Source organism: Schistocerca gregaria, chromosome 5 (genome assembly GCF_023897955.1).
Source record: "Schistocerca gregaria isolate iqSchGreg1 chromosome 5, iqSchGreg1.2, whole genome shotgun sequence".
NCBI classification, from domain to species: domain Eukaryota; kingdom Metazoa; phylum Arthropoda; class Insecta; order Orthoptera; family Acrididae; genus Schistocerca; species Schistocerca gregaria.
In genome coordinates, this window is record NC_064924.1 from 579,190,536 (window position 1) to 579,217,054 (window position 26,519).

Sequence of the window (26,519 nt, forward strand, 5' to 3'; positions counted from 1 at the left end):
AAGAACATGAAATTTAATAGTCCATGAGGATTTCCAGAGAAATGCAGAAAGCAGAAACCAATTATTTTTTATCTGCTCACGATTAATCTGTATACTGGAGCTGTTATCAGTGTCAAACGTCTAGAAGTCAAACCCCTTTTGTAACTGAAGTGCCAAATGCAGATACAGCACACAGACACGTACTTAGAGTGTCTTGATGGTGAAAGATTTCTGACTCCCAATCTCCAGCTTGTGAGGAGAGGAGAGGCACTAATCCTCACTATCTGATTCCTAAACGTATTACCACAGCATCCAGCGTTAGTACATCTCTCCACAATGTCTCACGGAGTAGGAGGTTATAACAGTTTTGATTGTGGTAAGTTCGTCAAGCAGGGACGTGAAGCTCGGGAATTTTGATTTTGTTTGAGAGAAGTAGGTGGTCTCTCTTTGTCATGACTCTAAGCGCCGTTAATAGTGGTCAGACAAATTTGAGATACAACATTCCTTCTATACTAAAGAAGGAGGACAGGAGATGAAGGACGGAGAGACGAAAGGAGATGAGGGAATTCGAGTGAAGGGGATGGGGTAGGGAATGAGGAGAGGAGAGGAGAGGAGAGGAGAGGAGAGGAGAGGAGAGGAGAGGAGAGGAGAGGAGAGGAGAGGAGAGGAGAGGAGAGGAGAGGAGAGGAGAGGAGAGGAGAGGAGAGGAGAGGAGAGGAGAGGAGAGGAGAGGAGAGGAGAGGAGAGGAGAGGAGAGGAGAGGAGAGGAGAGGAGAGGAGAGGAGAGGAGAGGAGAGGAGAGGAGAGGAGAGGAGAGGAGAGGAGAGGAGAGGAGAGGAGAGGAGAGGAGAGGAGAGGAGAGGAGAGGAGAGGAGAGGAGAGGAGAGGAGAGGAGAGGAGAGGAGAGGAGAGGAGAGGAGAGGAGAGGAGAGGAGAGGAGAGGAGAGGAGAGGAGAGGAGAGGAGAGGAGAGGAGAGGAGAGGAGAGGAGAGGGGAGGGGAGGGGTGGGGAGGGGAGGGGAGGGGAGCTTGTGGAAAGCAGGAGGGAGAGGGCTTGGCAGGGAGCAGTGGAAGTACACCGGAGTGATGCAAGGGGAGTGTTGTGCAGGCATCTGGGAGAAAGGGTGAATGGGGCTAAATGAGCCAGCGGGATGGAGAAGGTATTGAGAGGGGGAAGGGAGAATACTTGGGGAGGAGGAGGGGTAGGGAGCAAGGGTGATGGGGCATGGCGAGGGGCCAGGGGAGCAAGAAATGGTGGTGTAGTGGAAATGGCGAAGGTAAGGGCTGTTATAGAGCTGGAGGAATGGTGGGGTAGCAGGAGAGGAAGTTGGTGGGAAAGCTGTAAGGTAGAATGGAGGGGTAGGGGAGAGAGAATGGGGAGAGCAGAAGAGGAGAAGTGATAGGGTATGAGAGAATAAAATAAGAGAGAAGAAAGCTTTTTCAAAGTAGGGTACATCCAGCAAACAATCCAACCCAACTTTATCATCCTCTACAAATGTCAATTATTTCGAAGTTATTTTGATACGTGTTTGGTTTTTTATTAACATTATGCATTATGGAATTTTGTTTGACTCTGTTTTGAATGTGAAAATAAAATGCATGGTATGGTATTTCTCCAGATCCATTTGCTGGAAGATCGCCCCAAACCTGTGTACTTCCAGCAGAGGTGAGGCATCATGAAGAGTGAAGAAGAAGATAACAGAAATGTGGCGATGGACTTCCTGGTCACCCTGATGCACGCGTGGGCCCTCGTGTCACGGTCGACCTCTGGGCCGTGGCTGCTTGTTCATCACTTCTATAAAGCCGTGGTATTCCTCTGTATGGGGTCGCTGCTCGTCTCTGAGCTCATCGCCATAGGAATCGGTGGCGACGACATGCTCACCCTGTCTCTGAACACCTGCGTCATGCTTTCAAACGCAGTCGCTATATACAAGGTAATGTGACTGTAAAATGGTGAAATTAATCTTTTATTAGAGATACAATGGGGTGCAGTAAAACATCTGAGTCGGTGTCCTACCATCCCATTTTGCTTTAGATTTTAAATTTGTCCTTCGATTATGCTTTGTAGCGAGGACAGATGTGTAAATGAATTTTTTATTTCTGAAACGAGTAATATTCAAGTAGACGTTGCTTCAGCACACTGCAGAATAATAACAAACTAGCTATATTAAGTACATTTACAGGTAAGAATTTACGTTTAAGTGAAACTTACAACAGAACAAAGTACATCCTATAACGGAGAACGAAGACCAGATAATTATAATTAAAGTGGACTGAAATTCTAACAGGGACGTACACTGTTAAGCCAAAACGTTATGGCTAGCACCCGCTGCGAAAATGAATGTGGCATAGTAATGTTGCGGGCATATGTTGCGATAAGGGCAGTATATAACGGAGCAGAGGCGGGTGAGGAAACATCATGGCGACATTACGAGTTGCAGATTGGGGAAATGTATGGCGTCCGCGATTATGAAAAAGGGCAGACCGTTATGGCGGAGCACATTGGAAACATCATCTTAGAAACGCCAGAACTGGTCGGCTGTTCGCATGCTGTGTAAGATGGTTGAAGGACGGTAAAAATCTCGAAAGTGAGACAAGTTGTTCGAAGTCCACGCCACAGCAAAGAAGCTGTAGATACAAGAAATGCCCTCTCTTTAAAGGAGGAAAGGAGGCGATCACTGGCATATCTGAAGAGAGTATACTAGTGGTGCAGGTACATACGTTTCGCAGCACGCTGCTCAACAAGGGTCTCCTCAGTGGGCAAAATCTACATGGTTCCATGTTAATCCAACGGGATTGCATTGGACACGACATCATCAAGATTCGAGGTACGGTCAATGGAATCGTGTTTCCGAGGTGGGTGAATCACTTTCCTCTTTACACATGGTGGACTTTCGTGCCCGGATATGCCGTACTACAGACGAACGGCTCCTCGAAACACATTATGGAAGCAACCCGGTGATAGCAGCAGCAATCTGTGTAGGACATTTACCTGGGCTTCCGTGAGACCTTGTGGCGATACGCCAAATAACATGATATTTAATAACTTTGCAAATATATAAAAATTGATTTCGCAACTGAGAAAAATTACAAAGAGTCAGTAATCAATCAATATGAACTGAAAATATAATAACAATCTGTTTATTGTGCCAAAATATCGCATGCTCTTCGTTTTTGTTTCTTCGTAGTGTAAGAAGCCATTTTGTGACAAGGAACTAAAACGTAAGTCTCATGTAACATGTAGCCTGAATATAATCAATTATTACTTAAAAGTGTTGCTAATGTTCATCTATACCAGCTCCTATATTCATGCAGTGGTAAATTTAAATTCTTTATGCAAATCTTTATAGGGGACTTTGGTGCAGCGGACAGTGCTATTGTTCTAAATGGTAACGGCCGAAAATCGTAATAGATATCTTAGTATACTCTAATTTTGACAAGAAAAAACAAATCTAACATGTAGATTTCTCTTGATAAGCGGTTCGATAAGCTGTCTTTCCTCTGAAACAATAACAGCATTCGATAATTCTAAATTCAGTATCTTTCTTTGATCCCCACCTTTGGACTTGCAAATATAATTGACAAATTGAACTTCTAAATATAAAAACACCATGCTGGGCTAAGTAACTGCTAGAAGTACCCCAACTGCGTCACTTACGAAAATAATTTTCACCTGTCAAATAGGGCCAATAACATTAACTCCAAATTTTCGTAATTTATAAATACCAATACATAAAGCACCACCATAATTTGTGGCAACATACTGACCCGCATGAGACTTGTGGACTACGTAAAATATTACTGTACACCAACTGCTCTCCCTTCATGCTTCCCTTCTTTCTTGACGACGGTGGAATCTTCCTGTAGAATAACGCTTAGTGTTTCAGAGCTAAACTTGTGGTGCAGTGATCTAAGGAACATGATAGTGAACGCACGATGTGCTGGGGAGACGGCCCATCCAGCCGGAGGTTCGAGTCCTCCCTCAGGCATGGGTGTGTGTTGTTCTTAGCATAGGTCAGTTTAAGTTAATTTAAGTAGCGTGTAAGTCTAGGGATCAATGACCTAAGCGGGGGACCAATGACCTAATCGGTTTGGGCCCTTAGCAATTCAGACACATTTCAGCATTTTTTTGGTGACGACAAAATTCATCTGTCGCCTGATGTCAACCGTATAGAGCTAATCCGTCATACTGTCGGATCACTGCTCTGAGCTCACTAATCACCGGACCATAATCTACCTGTATGTGAACTGCACTTTACGCCAGCGGAAATGTATTATGGTAAGAACTTGTAGAATCCCTGGAAGGGAGAATCACTGATGTGTGGAATTCCGAAGATGGACCAAATTGCTATTAAGCAAGGTCCTAATATTCTTGATAATTTGTGTATTTGCTTAACAACAAGAATTATGATGTGACAGTTTTGTTAATTACGTTGACAATTTGCATGGAGGTCTAATAAAGAATCCTGTATATAAGTTTTGGGATTGCGTCTCGTATTTCCGAAAATTTTTAAAAAAATTGCTGTGAGCACTATGGGACTTAATGAGGTCATTAGTATCCTAGAAATTCGAACTATTTAAACCTAACTAACCTAAGGACTTCACACAGATCAATGCTCGAGGCAGGATTCGAACCTGCTACCGTAGCGTTCGCGCGGTTCCAGACTGAAGCGCCTATACCCCCGCCGGCGAAACATTGCACTTGACAGTTCGCTTTTTTGTCTAGTTAGGTTGGCTATACTGTAATAGCGATGTTGCAACAGCAGCATCGATACACACAGCAGACGATACAGTTTTCCGTCCCGTCTCGTAAATGCAAGCGATTGAGCAATTACAATGTATATAAAAACTCGTTTTTAGTTGTACTACAATGACAGGAAGTAAACAACCGTATAATAATGCATGTAAAAGCATAACAATGCGCACCCATTCAATAACGGAGCAAAGAAATACAAAAAACAAGTATCTGACGACTGATACTTTAAAATCAATAGTGTACGTAGTTTACAACATAAATAATAACCGAATTTGCAATAAATAACCAATATTAGTAATTTTTCACTCACCAATTTACAGCGATAATGGCGCTATTCTATCCAGCTCGCCATCGTCACTGTTGTCCGATTCATCGCTAAAACCGTCTTCATCGTCGTCATCGGCAAGACTAATCATTAATTGTTCATGCCACTGATAATGCCTTCTATTGTCTCTGCTGCTCGTATAAGCTTCTCGACGTGCTCTACTTTTTTTCTCCTTGAGGCTGCATCCAGAGTCACAAGAGCTTCACGCAACAGCTTTTCCACCTCTGTTATTGTAAAGGACTTGTTGTTGTTCCTTACATACATGTTTACGTCACTCCATACTAACTCAGTAGAGTTGAAATGGCAGTGATATGGTGGCAGCCTTATTACAGTATGACCCTGCTCCTTGGCAGTTTCGTCTACTACGTATGTAGTTGTAGGCTTATTTTCTTTAACAAGAGAATATAACAGAACCTTTGTCATACCCATATCCGCTGCAATATTTCGAGCCTGTAACCTCTGCACCATAACTTCTTTCCGATCATTTGTAGTTGGGGCTTTGTTCTGTATCACCGAATGATATGGAGCATTGTCCATTACAATTGTTGTAGGGACAGGAAATTGTTTTAAAAGGTTCCTGAACCACTCAACAAATCGTGTGTGATCCATACCTTCATGGTAATCACCAGTCTTTTTTGATCTAAAAACTAAAAGTGCGTCAGGGACAAAACCACTGGAGGAGCCTGCATGGACCACAATTAATCTAGCTCCTCTTCCCGTCGGCTGATGGCCGCTACTGCTGGGTGTGTTATCCGTCCAACATTTACTGACAGCTTCCCCGGCATTAACCCACGTTTCGTCTAGCCAAATTATGGAATGAATGTCTCTGCCCACAATTTTGTGCAAGAAAATGCTACAAGCGGTAACAATATGTGCCCTCTCTAATAGTACTTTGCGTCCGTCTAGCGTTTTGTAACGGAAACCCATATTTTTAGCACAATTTTTAGTGATGTTTTACCACACCTGAAGAGTTCACTTTCTTTTAAAGAAATTAATAACTTAGCTACAGTCGGATACTCTTTTCTGCTCTAGTAAGCATAAACATGCCTACGAACTGCATCAGTCTGGAAAGAATCTAAATCTGTGATAGGACAAGGCCGCTTTTTCTTCTTTCCCGGGGTTGATAAAAATGTATTATTTGGTCCAGACAGCATGTATCATTACGGCTCACTTCAGTATCTTCCAAGTTTTGTAGTAATACTCCCTTACTTACTACCGTTCTTGCACTAATACCAAGAGTTTTCGACGTATGTTCCACCACTTTGTGGGCAGGAATTGATGGCTGTCCATGAATGCTTACGTAGTTTTTCTCCTGCTCGTAAAACTCACGAGTTCTGCGTAGCGACTCCAGTGCCTAGCTGTTTAGCGGCACCCCTCGACGCAAAGGATTGTCACTAGGTGAACGAAGTCTTTTCGGTGGCATTTTCCAAGTGCGTAAACTCACAACGTAAGAAATGTCACAACGATATAGCACCCAGTACAACGAAAACACGCGGTACACAACATACAACTCACGTTGTATACACATTCACTAAACAAAGCCGGCAACGCGGGAACTTTGACGTCACAGCATGTGAGTAACAGCAGTGCTCACTGCGCTGTGATTGGCTGGCGCCCCACGCTGAACGTCTAGCTCCTATCGTTCTTCACTTGTTACTCTGTTACGCTGCCAACTTCATACGCAAACGTCAAGTGCAATATTTCAGCGGCCCGGGTATAGAACCCTCTCGGTCACAACGGCCACTCGCATATTTTGAAGAAAATAATGAACTTAGTCCAGAATAACTGCAAGCAGACCTTTCTAGGAAGCAGAAATGCATAGTATGAAAAACAGAAAAAAACTATTATATTGGAATTGAAATACAAAATACGGATAAGATTTATTATATTTGGTAATCATATTTAAATACTGACATAATGAACAGATTCTTATTTAACAAAAATGTTACTAATTCCCTCGGATAGTAACACAATTAAGAGCAAAATTTTAGACAAATTGTACCGAAATATGCTGAGCTATTCTGAAACATTCGGCGTAGAATGACAGACACTACAGTTAAAATACTATAAACAATTATCAAGTAGAACACAATGTAACATTCGAAACCACTTGAAATACTTTAATTGCAACCTAAAATTCATCAAGCAGTAGATGTTAAAGTGCGTAGAGCTGTAGCCAGCCCGCGTCCCATTTTATTACTTAACTGTGTAGAAAAAGTAATATGATAGGCAGTTTTTGTTTTCTAGAAAGTAATGTATACGTAATATAGGGCTCAAGTCTCAATGGAATGTCCAGGTAAGGGCCAGAGATCGTTCAGCCATAGTCCTTTAGGCGAGTTGTCCGTTTCTCTGTTAAAGAGTATTAGCGCGCTAGGCCGTTGTGGCCGTGCGGTTCTAGGCGCCTCATTCTGGAACCGCGTGACCGCCACGGTCGCCGGTTGGAATCCTGCCTCGACGATGGATGTGTGTGATGTCCTTAGGTTAGTTAGGTTTAAGTAGTTCTATGTTCTAGGGGACTGATGACCACAGATGTTCACTCCCATAGTGCTCAGAGCCATTTGAACCAAGGATTAGCGCTTCTTCGAACTGACGGCCCTGGGCCAGTGTGGTCTGCCAGCCATGCCCCGCACATTGGTGAGACCACAATGTTTTCAACAGAGTATCTCAAATCTGCTGTTGGCTACCCGCTTATTGGGCAGGGGAAACTAGTCGGCAGGCGGCGAATGTGTACGACTCAGTGCACCTTGAGAAGATAAGATCGCTCCATAGCGTGAGAGAGGAAACTCCACCATTTCGACGAACTTTTCATCTTGCCGACGTCTCGCGTGGGGGCATTGTTAATAACAAAGTCCACGTTGAGTAGCGAAGAGAAAGGAAGGGATAAACGATTGATCGGCACTTGCAAACTATGGGATCGGTGGCTTACCATTCATTGGCAATCGCAGATTACCGAAAATGATCAGACTACTTAGCATAATGATCACACCAATTTTTACAAGAGAATTTACGTAGCCAGCGTCTGAGACGGTCGTTTAGGTTGATATACCACAAATTTTGATTAATTTAGGAGGGTACGGGCGGAGAGAACAAGTTGTTAGAGCGAAGAGAGTGAGGTTATTTGGACAAAGTGGCTGAAGGGACGCAAACTTGGCAGAGCATCGTTCCCTGTCATTGCATTTCACCTCTGCACTCTTTAACTTGTTTACAGTTTACATAGAAATGTGGTGCGCGAGCGACAATCTGCAGGGATTACGCACGCTCTGATATCACTTGATATTAGTCGGTCACGCGTTTTGGGCGTGGCTTTGTTGTTGGGCTTCATCGCATTCTTATTCACTACTATCACCAGATTCGCATGCTTAGCTGGGTGGTCGCCTTCAATGCAAGATTTTCTTCTTTCGGCGACTGGGTGTTGTGTTCTCCTCATTATCATTTCATCCCCATCACCGGCGCGCAATTTCCCAATGTGGCGTCGACTGAAATATTTCTTGCACTTTGCGGCCGAACTTCCCCGCCTCGGACCTCCCGACCAACGATGGCATATGCGCATTTCATTTGTTTTTTACCAAATAGTGGCAATTGCCACGATCAGAGCGACCCTGCAAATAATCCCGATTACACTCTGTGTGCAGCTGAGTTACCTGAGAAATTTTCTTTCCTTTATTACCTTCACTGCTCACCCTAACAGATTATCGTATCTATTTCCATCAACTCGGTTCTTACACTAGTTTCCCTTAAGAAAGAGAAAATGTTTACTTGTTTAGGTCTGGTGATAATCTCCACTCAACTCAGTTCTCAATAAGTCATAAGATTTGTAAACTCCTGTTTCATTACAGTAGACATTTATCCCCAATGCTGCTCTCATACTTACCATTTTCTTGTAAGACTCGCCGCTATGGTTCATATGTCAGCATCATCCATTTCTTCCTCGTCCTTGCGTTTACGACATTACCTTACATTTGCATCCTAGTGGGACGATTTGCATATCGAGTGGGGGTACTCGGTGCATATCAAAGGCTCGTTTAGTACAACATAGCCCTAGCCACAGAGGAGGCTTTTACTCTCACGTAAAGAGTGTTTCCTACAGGTCAAAACGAAGTAGCGGCTCAGCATGTTATGGTCTGAGGTGGAGATTTCAATTTACCAGATATAGACTGCGACACTCAAATGTTTAGGTCGGGAGATAGGGACAGAGCATCGAGTGACATTATACTGAGTCCGCTCTCCGAAAATTACCTCAAGCAATTAAACAGAGAACCGACTCGTGGAGGTAACATCTTGGACCTACTGACAACAAACAGCACCGAACTTTTCCATTCTGTAAGCGGAGAACAGGGAATCAGTGATCATAAACCGAGTGAGGTGGCGCAGTGGCTAGCACACTGGACTCGCATTCGGGAGGACGACGGTGCAATCCCGCGTCCGGCCATCCTGATTTAGGTTTTCCGTGATTTCCCTAAATCGCTCCAGGCAAATGCCGGGATGGTTCCTTTGAAAGGGCACTGCCGACTTCCTTCCCCGTCCTTCCCTATTCCGATGAGACCGATGACCTCGCTGTCTGGTCTCCTTCCCTAAGAAACAAGCCAAGTGATCATAAGGCCGTTGCAGCATCCCTTAATATGGAAGTAAACAGGAATATAAAAAAAGGGAGGAAGGTTTATCTGTTTAGCAACAGTAATAGAAGGCAGATTTCAGACTACCTACCAGATCACAACAAAAATTTCTGTTCCGACACTGACAATGTTGAGTGCTTATGGAAAAAGTTCAAGGCAATCGTAAAATGCGTTCTAGACAGGTACGTGCCGAGTAAAACTGTGAGGGACGGGAAAAACCCACCTTGGTTCAACAACAAAGTTAGGAAACTACTGCGAAAGCAAAGAGAGCTTCAGTGCATGTTTAAACGCAGCCAAAACCTCTCAAACAGAAGCTAAACGATGTCAGAATTAGCGTATGGAGGGTTGTGCGTAAAGCGTTCAGTGAATTCGAAAGTAGAATTCTATGTGCCGACTTGACTGAAAATCCTTGGAAGTTCTGGTCTTACGTGAAATCTGCAAGTGGCTCTAAAAAGCATATCCAGACACTCCGCGATGATGATTGCATTGAAACAGAGCATGACACTCATAAAGCTGAAATACTAAACACCTTTTTCCAAAGTGTTTCACTGAGGAAGACCGCACTACAGTTCCTTCTCAAAATCCTCGCACAAACGGAAAAATTACTGGCATCGAAATAACTGTCCAAGGAATAGAAAAGCAACTGAAATCACTCAACGGAGGAAAGTCCATTGGACCTGACGGGATACCAATTCGATTCTACACAGAGTACGGGAAAGAAATTGCCCCCCGTCTAACAGCTGTGTACCGCAAGTCTCTAGAGGAACGGAAGGTTCCAAATGATTGGAAAAGAGCACAGATAGTCCCAGTCTTCAAGAAGGGTCGTTGAGCAGATGTGCAAAACTATAGACATATCTGATGTCGATTTTTTGTAGAATCTTAGAACACGTTTTTTGCTTGCGTATCATGTCGTTTCTGGAAACCCAGAATCTACTCTGTAGGAATCAACATGGATTGCGGAAACAGCGATCGTGTGAGACTCAACTCGTTTTATTTGCTCATGAGACCCAGAAAATATTAGATGCAGGCTCCCAGGTAGGTGCCATTTTCATTGACATCCGGAAGGCGTTCGATACAGTTCCGCACTGTCACCTGAAGAACAAAGTAAGAGCCTACGGAATATCAGACCAGCTGTGTGGCTCGATTGAAGAGATTTTAGCAAACAGAACACAGCATGTTGTTCTCAATGGAGAGACGTCTACAGACGTTAAAGTAACCTCTGACGTGCCTCAGGGGAGTGTTATTGGACCACTGCTTTTCACAAATATATATATATATATATATATATATATATATATATATATATATATATATATATATGACCTAGTAGTGTCGGAAGTTGTATGCGGCTTTTCGCGGGTGATGCTGTAGTATACAGAGAAGTTACAGCATTAGAAAATTGTACCGAAATGCAGGAAGATCTGCAGCGAGATAGGCACTTGGTGCAGGGAGTGGCAACTGACCTTTAACATAGACAAATGTAATGTATGGCGAATACATAGAAAGAAGGATCCTTTATTGTGTGATTATATGATAGCGGCACAAACACTTGTAGCAGTTACTTATGTAAAATGTCTGGGAGTGAGCGTGCGGAACGATTTGAAGTGGAATGATCATATAAAATTAAAGGTTGGTAAGGCGGGTACCAGGTTGAGATTCATTGGGAGACTCCTTAGGAAATATAGTCCATCAACAAAGAAGGAGGCTTACAAAACACTCGTTAGACCTATACTCGAGTATTGCTCATCAGTGTGGGATCCTAACCAGGTCGGGTTGACGGAGGAGGTAGAGAAGATCCAAAGAAGAGCGGCGCGTTTCGTCACAGGGTTATTTGGTAAGCGTGATAGCGTTACGGAGATGGAGCAAACTCAAGTGGCAGACTTTGAAGGAGAGGTGCTCTGCATCGATGTAGCTTGCTGTCCAGGTTTCGAGGGTGTGTGTTTCTGGATGAAGTATCGAATCTCTTGCTTTCCCCTACTTATACCTCCCGAGGAGGTCACGAATGTAAAATTACAGAGACGTGAGCTCGCACGGAGGCTTTCCGTCAGTCGTTCTTCCCGCAAACCATACGCGACTGGAACAGGAAAGGCAGGTAATGACAGTGGCACGTAAAGTGCCCTCCGGCACACACCGATGGGTGGCTTGCAGAGTATAAATGTAGATGTAGATGTAGGTGTATGGATATTCATCTCGGTGAGTACTGTGTGATATTTAGTTTTGTAACACCTGCAAGTGCAAAGCAAATTCATTTTCACTAGAAGAACGGTGTACTAGGTAGCCAGTTGACGCTGATATCTCAGTGATCCATTTTCGCATCTATTCCGCCCCTGGTAGCCCCCGTTAAGTTACACATTTTTAGGATGTCTTTCAACCTTCTTTCTTAAATTACTAATATGCATCCGCGCATAGTTTTAGAATAGTACAAAAATTTGTATTGAGCTTCTTTGTATCAAATAAGACGGTATAATCTCATTTACACTGCTGGCAATTAAAATTGCTACACCATGAAGATGACGTGCTACAAACACGACACTTAACCGACAGGAAGAAGATGCTGTGATATGCAAATGATTAGCTTTTCAGAGCATTCACACAAGGTTGGCGCCGTTGGCGACACATACAACGTGCTCACAAGAGGAAAGTTTACAACCGATTTCTCATACACAAACAGCAGTTGACCGGTGTTGGCTGGTGAAATGTTGTGGTGATGCCTCGTGTAAGGAGAAGAAATGCGTACCATCACGTTTCCGACTTTAATAAATGTTGGATTGTAGCCTATCGTGATTGCGGTTTACCGTATTGCGACATTGCTGCACTTTGTTGGTCGAGATCCAATGACTATTAGCAGAATATGGAATCGGTGGGTTCAGGGAGGGTAATACGGAATTCCGTGCTGGCTCCCAACGGCGTCGTATGACTAGCACTCGAGATGACAGGCATTTTATCCGCATGGCTGTAACGGATCGTGCAGCCACGTCCCCATACCTGCGTCAACAGATGGGGACGTTTGCAAGACAAAAACCATCTGCACGAACAGATCGAGCGCGTTTGCAGCAGCATGGATTATCAGCTCGGAGAACATGGCTGCGGTTACCCTTGACGATGCATCACAGACTGGAGTGCCTGCGGTGGTGTACTCAACGACGAACCTGGGTGCACGAATGGCAAAACGTAATTACTTCGGATGAATCCAGGTTCTGTTTACAGCATCGTGATGGTCGCATCCGTGTTTGGCGACATCGCGGTGAACGCACATTGGAAGCGCGTATTCGTCATCGCCATCCTGGCGTATCACCCTGCTGTGCTGCTATGGGGTGTCATTGGTTACACGTCTCGTGATCGACGGCACTTTGAACAGTGGACGTTACATTCCAGATGTGTTACGACCCGTGGCTCTACCCTTAATTCGATACCTACGAAACCCTATGTTTCAGCAGGATATGCACGACCGCATGTTGCATTTCCTGTACGGGCCTTTCTGGATACAGAAACTGTTCGACTGCAGCCCTGGCAAGCACATTCTCCAGATCTGTCACCAATTGAAAACGTCTGGTCAAAAGTTGCCGAGCAACTGGCTCGTCACAATACGCCATTCACTACTCTTCATAAACTGTGGTGTCGCGAGTGAGCTGCGTGGACAACTTTATCTGTACACGCCATCCAAACTCTGTTTGACTGAATGTCCAGGCGTATCAAGGTCGTTCTTACGGACAGAGGTGGTTATTCTGGGTACTGATTTCTCAGGATCTATGCACCCACATTGCGTGAAAATGTAATCAAATGTCAGTTCTAGTATAATGTATTTGTCCAATGAATACCCGTTTATCTTCTGCATTTCTTCGTGGTGTTTCAATGTTATTGGCCATTAGTGTAGTAACATAGTAATAGTATAACAGTTTATGTAACAACATTAAAAATTTCTGGTTGAATTTGCCTCTTGTGATTTCCACCAATCATAGTCTTCTTCTCTGATATTAGTAAGGTTCGCCCCCATCATCTTTCCTTGCTGCGTAAGTCTCGAAGCAGTCCACTGTCACACCCTGCAAGAGTACTACGGCTTATGTGATAGCACTGAAGTGAAAATATTTTTTAAAAATGTAGTTCACCCACTACCATAAGTATAAAGTTCTGAAACAAACAGTAAAGTTTAACATGCATGCTCTTTTATCACATCAGCCAAACATTTGTCGATATTGTGTCAGCTATCGATGTGTCGGTACCAAAGTATAATGTGTACATTGTTCATTAAGACTTTCAGGTCAATGTCGTGTATGAATGAATCCAACTGGTACTGTATTTGTTCTCCGGGCATCCATAATTGTAGGTGGAAAAAGTGTAACGAGTCTTAAAGGAAAATTAGAGCTCTACGTACCATTATCAAGACGGTTCACCATTGACGCTTAAATTTGCCAATGATGCTGTCGTTTACCATCATATCAAGTCATCAGATGAACAATACAAATTGCAAACTATATGGTGCGATATACGGTAAAACACACAAATCTAAAGGCTGTAAATTCAACTACATAGTTATGGATTACAATTATGAAAAACTTAAGTTGGAACCATCACTTAGCTAATGTTATTGTCAAAATAAACGAAAAACTACCAGCACTGAGAAAATGATGAAGATCCATTAAAGGGACGGCCTACATTTCGACTGTACGTCCCCTCCGGGAGTACTACTAAGCGGTGTGTTTCAAATGGCTCTGAGCACTGTGGGACTTATCTTCTGAGGTCATCAGTCCCCTAGAGCTTACAACTACTTAAACCTAAGGACATAACACACATCCATGCCCGAGGCAGGATTCGAACCTGCGACCATAGCGGTTGCGAGGTTTTAGACTGTAGCGCCTATAAGCGCTCGGCCACTCCGGCCGGCGAGAGGTGTGGTGTGGGAACAGCATCGGATAGAATCAACAGAGGACATCCCAAAAGTTCAAAGAAGGGCACCTCATTTTCTACTATCGGGAAATAGGGGAACTGCAGCGAAGCCACACTGACTGTTAAACGATCAGTAGTTTCAAAATGTGAAAAAGTTTCTCAGACCCCGTTACGATTCCCAAATTTGTTTATTACCTCAATTATTTAATATTTCTACAAGTTTCGAAGTGTACACCTCAGTCTCAGTGCACGAAGATTTAACAAAGGTGCAAAGAGATGTTAAATTTATTCTGTACAGTCTTTTCATATGTAGTGGTCAACTTTGTTCATATGAAATGGCTGTCTTCTTTTGGAGTGTTCAGTTGCCATCATTGCTATGAAGATAAGTGAAAACCCCAAAAAAGACAGCCATTTCGTGTCAACAAGGATGACCACAACACATGAAGCACAGATAGAATAGAGCCAGTATCTACATGTAATTCTGTTAAAAGTTTTTATCTTGATTTTGTAACCTTAAGATGAGGTTTATATGTCGAAACATGTTGCATCTTTAAATAGTTTATGTTGTTAACAAAGTTAGCGACTTTGGAGGACACCGAAACACCTTTTTACACTCCTGCGAATCCTGGTTGGCTACAAGCATACATTTTAGAAAAAATAAGAAATTTCTTGACCGTCTAAAATTCAGACGAAATACCACGACATTTACATTCGTACAACAAAATTCAATTCGTGAATCCGTTTTCAAACCAGGAACCTCAAAAACAACAACAGACGCTCCTAATCACAAGATGAAATTTAGAAACTTTCCTTGCTTCACCTGGCTTCACTTTGCCGCATTCATGGATGATGGTGCAGATACTCCAGTCATAAAAACCCTACATCGGTTTATGAGAGTACTAAGGTTCCTACTTTGGTCGGTGGTAAAGTGACGAGACTACGACACTTGACACCTGATCGTAGTGCTTATACACTCCTGGAAATTGAAATAAGAACACCGTGAATTCATTGTCCCAGGAAGGGGAAACTTTGGGGTCAGATACATCACATGATCACACTGACAGAACCACAGGCACATAGACACAGGCAACAGAGCATGCACAATGTCGGCACTAGTACAGTGTATATCCACCTTTCGCAGCAATGCAGGCTGCTATTCTCCCATGGAGACGATCGTAGAGATGCTGGATGTAGTCCTGTGGAACGGCTTGCCATGCCATTTCCACCTGGCGCCTCAGTTGGACCAGCGTTCGTGCTGGACGTGCAGACCGCGTGAGACGACGCTTCATCCAGTCCCAAGCATGCTCAATGGGGGACAGATCCGGAGATCTTGCTGGCCAGGGTAGTTGACTTACACCTTCTAGAGCACGTTGGGTGGCACGGGATACATGCGGACGTGCATTGTCCTGTTGGAACAGCAAGTTCCCTTGCCGGTCTAGGAATGGTAGAACGATGGGTTCGATGACGGTTTGGATGTACCGTGCACTATTCAGTGTCCCCTCGACAGTCACCAGAGGTGTACGGCCAGTGTAGGAGATCGCTCCCCACACCATGATGCCGGGTGTTGGCCCTGTGTGCCTCGGTCGTATGCAGTCCTGATTGTGGCGCTCAGCTGCACGGCGCCAAACACGCATACGACCATCATTGGCACCAAGGCAGAAGCAACTCTCATCGCTGAAGACGACACGTCTCCATTCGTCCCTCCATTCACGCCTGTCGCGACACCACTGGAGACGGGCTGCACGATGTTGGGGCGTGAGCGGAAGACGGTCTAACGGTGTGCGGGACCGTAGCCCAGCTTCATGGAGACGGTTGCGAATGGTCCTCGCCGATACCCCAGGAGCAACAGTGTGCCTAATTTGCTGGGAAGTGGCGGTGCGGTCCCCTACGGCACTGCGTAGGATCCTACGGTCTTGGCGTGCATCCGTGCGTCGCTGCGGTCCGGTCCCAGGTCGACGGGCACGTGCACCTTCCGCCGACCACTGGCGACAACATCGATGTACTGTGGAGACCTCACGCCCCACGTGTTGAGCAATTCGGCGGTACGTCCACGCGGCCTCCCGCATGCCCACTATACGCCCTCGCTCAAAGTCCGTCAACTGCACATACGGTTCACGTCCACGCTGTCGCGGCATGCTACCAGTGTTAAAGACTGCGATGGAGCTCCGTATGCCACGGCAAACTGGCTGACACTGACGGCGGCGGTGCACAAATGCTGCGCAGCTAGCGCCATTCGACGGCCAACACCACGGTTCCTGGTGTGTCCGCTGTGCCGTGCGTGTGATCATTGCTTGTACAGCCCTCTCGCAGTGTCCGGAGCAAGTATGGTGGGTCTGACACACCGGTGTCAATGTGTTCTTTTTTCCATTTCCAGGAGTGTATTTGAACAGTCATCTTTCTCCGTGAGAGGATCACCAAAAAACCAGTGGAATGTGTTACGTTTTAATGCTCTGTGCTGCACAACACAATTTTAAAACATTTAATCGCGTGACCTACTACGCAAAGCAGACTCTCTGGAATGGCAGGTTAGCTAAGAGTTGTCACTTTCGTGGAATTAACCTCGAAAGATTTTGAATGATGTGTTGTGTATTGTTTGTGAATGCGTTGAGTACTATATCTATATTGGCGCATCAGAGGCTGAGTAACATCGTGGTGAAGGCCGGCACGGTAGCTCAGCGTGTTCTGTCAGAGAGCCCCTTGGCCTCTGTAATAAAAAACTGAGTGGAAGCATGAAAACACCGAACTTGAACAGGATGTCTTGCGACGTCCGTAACGACCGAACACAACGATCAATAACGAAAAAATGAAAAAAAAAGTATCCTTCCAAGACGCATGTGAGTAGCAAACGCGGAGTCGTTAATTGCCGAACAACTGAGCATCATAGAAACCTCCCATGCGTAGTTTGCGGGTGAAATTAGCGTTACCACAACGAGATAGGATCTTCTAGGTCGACTACCACCAAATCTCACTAACGAACAACAGAAGAATCTACTTGCCGTCCTTCAAGAGCTCTCTGAATGCTTCATTCAACACGTGAAAAGCAAATTAGACAAATCCACGGTGAAGCACCTGATTAGCAATGTAGACCATCAACCAATAAGCCAGACAGCATACCGTGTGTCAGCAACGGAACGTCGAATAATGCGCGACGAGGTAGAGAAGATGATGGAGAATGACATCATTCAGCCTTCGCAGAGCCCATGGTAATCACCAGTGGTCCTCATCACGAAGAAGGATGGCATTTGGTGCTTCTGTGTTGATTGCCAGAAGCTTAATATGATAACTAAAAAGGACATTTACCCTCTCCTACAAATTCACGATACACTAGATTGTCTGAAGTGGGCTACGTTTTTCTCAACCACGGACATGCACTAGGGACACTGGCAAATCGAAGTAGATGAGGCAGGTCGTGAGAAGACTGCATTCATCACCATGAGGGACTGTATGAGTTTCACGTAATGCCATTTGGTTTGTGTAATGCACTACCAACTTTCGAACGGATGGTGGATAGTCTTCTAAGGTACCTGAAGTGGACGATGTGTCTTTGTTATTTAGATAACATTATTCTGTTCTCAGAGACATTTGATGAACATACAAAAAGACTGATGGCCGTTCTTAAGCGTCTCCAGCAAGGCGGACTGAAACTTAATCCAAGAAAGTGTCTCATTGGAGCAAATGAAATCAAAGTACTTGGACACCCTGTGTCAAACAAATGTGTGCGGCCAGACGCAGAAAAGGTGAGATCTATATCGGAATTTCCTTTTACAATAAGTATTTGACATGTGAGAGACTTTCTCGGATTATGCTCTTATTACCGTCGTTTTATCAAAGACTTTTCTTTCAAATACAGGCCACTGCAAGAGAACAAGTGTTGATAAAAGCTGACGCTAAATTTATCTGGGGTGGTGTTCAACAAGATTCTTTCGAAGTGCTGCGAAAAGCCCTGTGCTTGGTCTGTGTGATGAGAAAGCATCTACAGAACTACACACAGATGCCAGCGGGTGTGGGATCTCTGCTGTTCTTGGTCCAAAATTTGGATTGAAAAGAGAAAATTATAGCCTAGGCTTCTAGGGAACTTACAAAAGCTGAGAGAAAGTACTCAACTACAGAAAGATAATGTCTTGGTGTGGTTTCGACTAGTTTCGACTGTATATCTATGGAAGAATATTCACAGTTTTTACAGACCATCATTCACTTTGTTGTTTGACAGGTCTTAAGGGTCCAACAGGACGATTCGCCAAGTGGGCACTATGCCAAGAGTTTGACATTACTGTAGTGGACAAAAGTGGAAGAAAACACCAAGATGCCCATTGTCTGTGCAATACCATCAAGACTTTGATGAACATAGTGACTGTCTCGCTGCCCTACAGGATCTCTCTGCTGAGCAGAAGAAGGACGCGAAGATTCTCAAATTATGCTTCCCTTTAATCGCTCAGATGCTGGGAAAGGACAATTTAAGGTAGTTAATGGATTACTATGCAAGAAAAGCTTTGATCCGTTTAGAAAGAGATGGCTACCAGTGATTCCTAAACGCATGCGCTTAGATGTTCCACAGAAATTCCATGACACATCTGAGACCGGACATTTGGGATTTATTAAGACGTATGATAGAATCCACAAGCGATTTTTCTGGTCGGGTTGATTTAGGAGAGTCCGTCACTATGTGACACTGTCTAGAGTGCCAGGGGAGAAAGGCAGTTCCTCAGAAACCACCTGGCCGACTTATACCAATTCCACCAGCCAAAAGGCCTTTCCAGCGTGTTGCGATTGACCTCCTCGGACGATTTTCAACGTCTGCTAGTGGCAATAGATGGATTACTGTTTGCACTGTTTAACTGACACGCTATGCCATTACCAAAGCCGTGATAACAGTCAAAGCATCTGAGGTAGCCAAATTTATCGTGGAAGACATTGTATTAAAACACGGTGCCCCAAGGTCATTAATTCCGGATGGAGGGAAAGTTTTTCAATCGAATCTTGTGACAGAGATAAATCGTCGGTGCAACAATACTCATCACATGACGACTGCCTGCCATCCGCCAATTAACGGGCTTACTGAACGCCTTAATAAGACCTTGGCCGACATGTTATCAATCTTCGTGATTGCTCAGCAGAGCAACTGGGATGAGGTGCTACCTTTACGACGTTTGCCTGCAACACCGCCAAACAAGACGCCGTATGATTTACGACATTTTTTCTGGTGCGTGGGCGTGAGGCCACTGCGACGATGGACACTGTGTTTCCGTTAGATCCTGATGACTTGGACAACGTCTGTATCGTCTAGGTGTTAACCAGAGCCGAGGAAGCTCGGCAGTTAGCTCGACTCCGCACGCTGCAGGCTCAAGAAAACGATCGCAGAAGGTATGAGGCGAACCACCGCCATTTGGTCTACCAGCCTTGTGACCTCGTTGTGATTTTCACTCCTGTTCAGAAGGTTGGTCTCTCTGAGAAACTCCTCAGGGGCTACTTTGGATCTTCTAAGGTTGTAAGACAGTTGTCTGGTGTTACTTATGAAGTTGAAGATTGCAACCCTGACACAAGACGACGAAAGATCAGTGATACGGTCCACGTTCTACGAATTAATTCCTATAAGGATCCATCAACCCTGCAAAGAAGATGACAAAGAGCGTAGCGGCAAAAGAAGTTTGTATGCACATAACCGTCAGGGTGAGAGTCGGAGTATGCAAGACCAATGACTCGTTCCCGGTCAAGTACGATGTAACACCGAGATGCTGTTCTCTTAAGCAGGGAGCAATGTTGCAGGAGGAAATGAGTAGTATCGTGGTGTGGTGGTTATGATATTAACTGTGGAATGGAGGGTCGTGAGTTCAAACCTCATATGAAGTACAAAATTTTAATTCATATATTCGGTTCGAGTACGTTCTACAAACATACGCAACTGTCAAGATTCATTGTACTGAAACGTTGTGCTCGGAGGTAGTTCGCCCCGATCTCTTGTATGTGCATATATATGTTAGCGAAGGTTTATTCCACACTTGCACATACAAGAGCTAGGGGCGACCTGCCTCCAGCCAGGACATACACACACACACACGCACACACACGCACACACACACACACACACACACACACACACACACATACCTGCATGTGTTCTGGCCGAAAGCAGTTCGCTCTGAGCTCTTGTATGTGCAAGTGCTGAATAAACCTTCATTAAGTGAAGTTAGTGTTCGTCATTCTTCTGATTACACCTACTTCTACGTGACAAAATTATCTCCTCTCTGCCCCGCATCGTGTGGACGTTTTTGTAAATACAGTACAGTATTAGCCATGTGTTGCTTCTGTGTTTATCAGAACGTCATTTCTGTTTTTGTTAAGACTGATATTCTACTTGTAATGTAATGTTCCTCAGTGACTTATGTACTTCTTTTATCAAGGCTTTTTTTGATTGGTGTGTTATGATCATTTTCCCTTGGTGTTTTCGGAGTCACTTTTAGTTCTTCCATGTGCTTGATTTAGTACAGGGAGTTGTTGTAAGACTGTATGGCATGTACGTGAATTTTGAAACTTTCTAGGAAAAGAAATAGGCGAGGGAGTAGCAAATAAAAAAAATCTTACTTCTTCTGCATCTGCAATATAACAGGAAAAATATATACTTACGTTAGTATGTATGTTGTTGTTGTTGTTGTGGTCTTCAGTCCTGAGACTGGTTTGATGCAGCTCTCCATGCTACTCTATCCTTTGCAAGCTTCTTCATCTCCCAGTACCTACTGAAACCTACATCCTTCTGAATCTGCTTAGTGTATTCATCTCTTGGTCTCCCTCGACGATTTTTACCTTCCACGCTGCCCTCCAATACTAAATTGGTGATCCCTTGATGCCTCAGAACATGTCCTACCTAACGATCCCTTCTTCTGGTCAAGTTGTGCCACAAACTTCTCTTCTCCCCAATCCTATTCAATACTTCCTCATTAGTTACGTGATCTACCCATCTAATCTTCAGCGTTCTTCTGTAGCACAACATTTCAAAAGCTTCTATTCTCTTCTTGTCCAAACTATTTATCGTCCATGTTTCACTCCCATACATGGCTACACTCCATACAAATACTATCAGAAATGACTTCCTGGCACTTAAATGTGTACTCGATGTTAACAAATTTATCATCTTCAGAAACGCTTTCCTTGCCATTGCCAGTCTACATTTTATATCCTCTCTACTTCGACCATCATCAGTTATTTTGCTCCCCAAATAGCAAAACTCATTTACTACTTTAAGTGTCTCGTTTCCTAATCTAATTCCCGCTACATCACTCGACTACATTCCATTATCCTCGTTTTGCTTTTGTTGATGTTCATCTTATATCCTCCTTTCAAGGCGCTGTCCATTCCGTTAAACTGCTCTTCCAAGTCCTTTGCTGTCTCTGACAGAATTAGAATGTCATCGGCAAACCTTACAGTTTTTATTTCTTCTCAACGGATTTTAATATCTACTCCGAATTTTTCTTTTGTTTCCTTCACTGCTTGCTCAATATACAGAATGAATAACATCGGGGAGAGGCTACAACCCTGTCTTACTCCCTTCCCAACCACTGCTTCCCTTTCATGTCTCTCGATTCTTATAACTGCCATCTGGTTTCTGTACAAATTGTAAATAGCTTTTCGCTCCCTGTATTTTACCCCAGCCACCTTCAGAATTTGAAAGAGAATATTTCAGTCAACATTGTCAAAAGTTTTCTCTAAGTCTACAAATGCTAGAAACGTAGGTTTGCCTTTCCTTAATCTTTGTTCTAGGATAAGTCGCAGGGTCAGTATTGTCTCACTTCTTCCCATATTTATACGGAATCCAAACTGATCTTCCCCGAGGGCAGCTTCTACCAGTTATTCCATTCGTCTGCAAAGAATTCGCGTTAGTATTTTGCAGCTGTGACTTATGAAACTGATAGTTCGGTAATTTTCACATCTGTCAACACCGGCTTTCTTTGGTATTGGAATTATTATATTTTTCTTGAAGTATGAGGATGTTTCGACTGTTTCATGCATCTTGCTCACCAGTTGGTAAAGATTTGTCAGGACTGGCTCTGCCAAGGCCGTCAATAGTTCCAAAGGAATGTCGTCTAATCCGGGGGCCTTGTTTCGACATAGGTCTTTCAGTGCTCTGTCAAACTCTTCACGCAGTATCGTATCTCACATTTCATCTTCATCTACATCCACTTCCATTTCCATAATATTGTCCTCAATTACATCGCCCTTATATAGACCCCCTTTATACTCCTTCCACCTTTCTGCTTCCCCTACTTTGTTAGAACTGGTTTTCCATCTAAGCTCTTGATGTTCATACAAGTGGTTCTCTTATCTCCAAAGGTCTCTTTAATTTTCCTGTAGGCAGTATCTATCTTACCCCTAGTGAGAGAAGCCTCTACATCCTTACATTTGTCCTCTCGCCATCTCTGCTTAGCCATTTTGCACTTCCTGTCGATCTCATTTTTGAGACGATTGTATTCCTTTTTGCCTGCTTCATTTATTGAATTTTTATATTTTCTCCTTTCATTAATTAAATTCAATATTTCTTCTGTTACCCAAGGATTTCTACTAGCCCTCGTCTTTTTACCTACTTGATCCTCTGCTGCCTTCACTACTTCATCCCTCAGAGCTACCCATTCTTCTTCTACTGTATTTCTTTCCCCCAATCCTGTCAATTGTTCCCTTATGCTCTCCCTTAAACTCTGTACAGCCTCTGGTTTAGTCAGTTTTTCCAGGTCCCATCTACTTAAATTCCCACCCTTTTGCAGTTTCTTCAGTTTTAATCTACAAGTCATAACCAATAGAATGTGGTCAGAGTCCACACCCCTTCCTAAATCTCTGTCTTACCATTATATAATCTATCGGAAACCTGTCAGTATCTCCAGGCTTCTTCCATGTATATAGCCTTCTTTTATAATTCTTGAACCAAGTGTTAGCTACGATTAAGTTATGCTCTGTGCAAAATTCTACCAGGCGGCTTCCTCTTTCATTTCTTAGCCCCAATCCGTATTCACCTACCACGTTTCCTCCTCTCCCTTTTCCTACTACCGAATTCCAGTCACCCATGAATATTAAATTTTCGTCAACCTTCACTATCTGAATAATTTCTCTTATTTCATCATACATTTCTTCAATATCTTCGTCATCTGCGGAGCTAGTTGGCATATAAACTTGTACTACTGTAGTAGGTGTGGGCATCGTATCTATCTTGGCCACAATAATGCGTTCACTATGCTGTTTGTAGTAGCTTACCCGCATTCCTATTTTCGTATTCATTATTAAACCTACTCCTGCATTACCCCTATCTGATTTTGTGTTTATAACCCTGTAGTCACCTGACCAGAAGTCTTGTTCCTCCTGCCAACGAACGTCACTAATTCATACTATATCTAACTTTAACCTATCCATTTCCCTTTTTAAATTTTCTAACCTACCTGCCCAATTAAGGGATCTGAAATTCCATGCTCCGATCCGTAAACTGCAGTTTTCTTTCTCCTTATAACGACATACTCTTGAGTAGTCCCCGCCCGGAGATCCGAATGGGGGACTGTTTTACCTCCGGAATATTTTACCCAAGAGGACGCCATCATCATTGAATCATACAGTAAAACTGCATGCCCTCGGGAAAAATTACTGCCGTAGTTTCCCCTTGCTTTCAGCTGTTCGCAGTACCAGCACAGCAAGGGCGTTTTGGTTATTGTTACAAGGCCAGATAAGTCAATCATCCAGACTGTTGCCCTTGCAACCACTGAAAAGGCTGCTGCCCCACTTCAGGAACCACACATTTGTCTGGCCTCTCAAGAGATAGCCCTCTGTTGTGGTGGCACCTACGGTACGGCTATCTGTATCGCTGAGGCACACAAGCCTCCCCACCAACCGTAAGGTCCATGGTTCATGGGGGGGGGGGGGGGCGGGAATATGTATGTATAGGGTATATAATTCTGTACACGGGTGCTATAGACCAATGTTGAAAATTAGGTGGACCGAGAAGGTAAGGAATGAGGAGGTTCTACGCAGAATCGGAGAGGAAACGAGTATGTGGAAAACACTGATAAGGAGAAGGGACAGGACGATAGGACATCTGCTAAGACATGAGGGAATGACTTCCATGGTACTAGAGGGAGCTGTAGAGGGCAAAAACTGTAGAGGAAGACAGAGATTGGAATACGTCAAGCAAATAATTGAGGACGTAGGTGGCAAGTGCTACTCTGAGATGAAGAGGTTAGCACAGGAAAGGAATTCATGGCGGGCCGCATCAAACCAGTCCGTAGACCGATGAAAAAAAAAAAGAGTTACCGTATCTTGCAGCAACAGTTGCTCCAATCTGGAGGAGGAGGAGATTAGCTTTTAACTTCCCGTCGACAACGAGATCTTTAGAGATGGACCACCACCTCAGATTATGGAAGGATGGGGAAGGGAATCGGCAGTGCCCTTTCTGAGGAACCATCCCGGCATTTGCCTGAAGCGATTTAGGCAAATCACGGAAAAATTAATCTGGACGGCCGGATGGGTGTGTGAACCGTCGTCCTCCAGAATGCGAGTCCAGTGTGCTAACCAGCACGCCACCTCGCTCGGTGTTCCAATCTGGTAGGCCAACCAGTCGAACTGTGCTAGGATGACAGAAACGATCTAGGTCATGTTGGGCCCTATAGCCGAGGTATTTAATGATTAATGATAACCACCGAATTTTGTAGCAACTGTTGCTCTTACCTGGTTGGACAACGAGTCGAACTGAGGTTGGATGTAAGAAATGATCTCGGTCATGTGGAGCACTACAGCCGATGCATTTTAACCGACAATAGTAACCATCTCAGCCGTATAATTAATCCACTGAGGTGATTTTCGTTAATCATTAAATTGACAGAAGCGCTTATGTCATTCGACGTTTCTTCCACTCCATGTCAGTGTTCGTCACTTGCACCGGCTGGAAAGTGGCGGTGAGGAAGTCTCTCTACAGCTCATGAGCAGACGTTTCCAAGTGGAGACATAGGCTATCCGGAAGACGTGCTGCCGATGCTAACAGTCGAACACCTCTGTATCGAGACAGGGCAGCTAATCTTGGACAACATGCGGTCTGCCGTTATCTTGTGGTAAGATAATGTCGCGGAGAATGGAACACCTACTGGCCTCAACCATAAATGCTGCGACTCTTGTCTACGTTAACCAGACGTGAAAGTGCTGTGCAGTCAGCGGCATCCCATATTCTTTCATGAGGTCCTGCTCCCAAATGAGGATGAAGCATGCGATCTGACAACGTCCATTCTCCTTGGAACTTCCACAGACAGTTACATCTATTGCGACGCTGTATCGGAACAGTTTCTCGTCTCTAAGAACTACATTCTGCCTCTCCTGAGTCCATTGTCTTTGTTGCTCCCATCATCGTAGGTGCGCTTCGCGAGGCGAAAAGCCACAGCAATTGTCCCTCTCCTGATAAACCATAGAACACCAAAAGTCGCCACGCTGCCAGTGATCATATCGTCTTTGTGTAAACGATGCAATTTCGTGACTCAGGGTAGAGGTGGTGGACAAAAGTATGAAAACATGGGAAGAAACGGATGCTTGAACATAGATGCAGATGGTGGCAAGAACAACAGGCTGCACTGATGCATTTGATTGTTAACGGCAACGTATAATGTCGCCTATATGTTGTGAGCGTCAGTAGTGGGCAGTGTTCTGTGTAGTTGTGAGTGACGTTGGAGCTAAGTGAATTCCAACGCCGGCAAATTGTTGCCTCTTACTCCGTGTGTGCTTCCATAAGCAAACTAGACGAAGTGTTCGGTGTTTGAACAGGCGCTCTGTGTAAGATATACGCCTTATACAAGGAAGGAGGAGAAAAATCATTCAATAAGTCACAACGGGGAAAATGTGTGTGTTCACTGTATTAAACATGGTTCAAAATGGTTGAAATGGCTCTGAGCACTATGGGGCTGAACGTCTGAGGTTATCAGTCCCCTAGACTTACATAAACCTAACTAACCTAA

At 44.2% G+C, this 26,519-nt stretch overlaps 1 protein-coding gene across 1 annotated transcript in view; it reads left to right on the forward strand.

The window, feature by feature from the left end:
- Positions 1-1,654: 1,654 nt before the first annotated feature.
- Positions 1,655-26,519, forward strand: part of LOC126273416 (odorant receptor 4-like) — a 72,610-nt gene continuing 47,745 nt past the window's right edge. The window contains exon 1 of the mRNA XM_049976967.1: positions 1,655-1,912. Within this exon, the coding sequence (XP_049832924.1) occupies positions 1,655-1,912 (258 nt within the window). The remainder of the gene's footprint in view (positions 1,913-26,519) is intronic.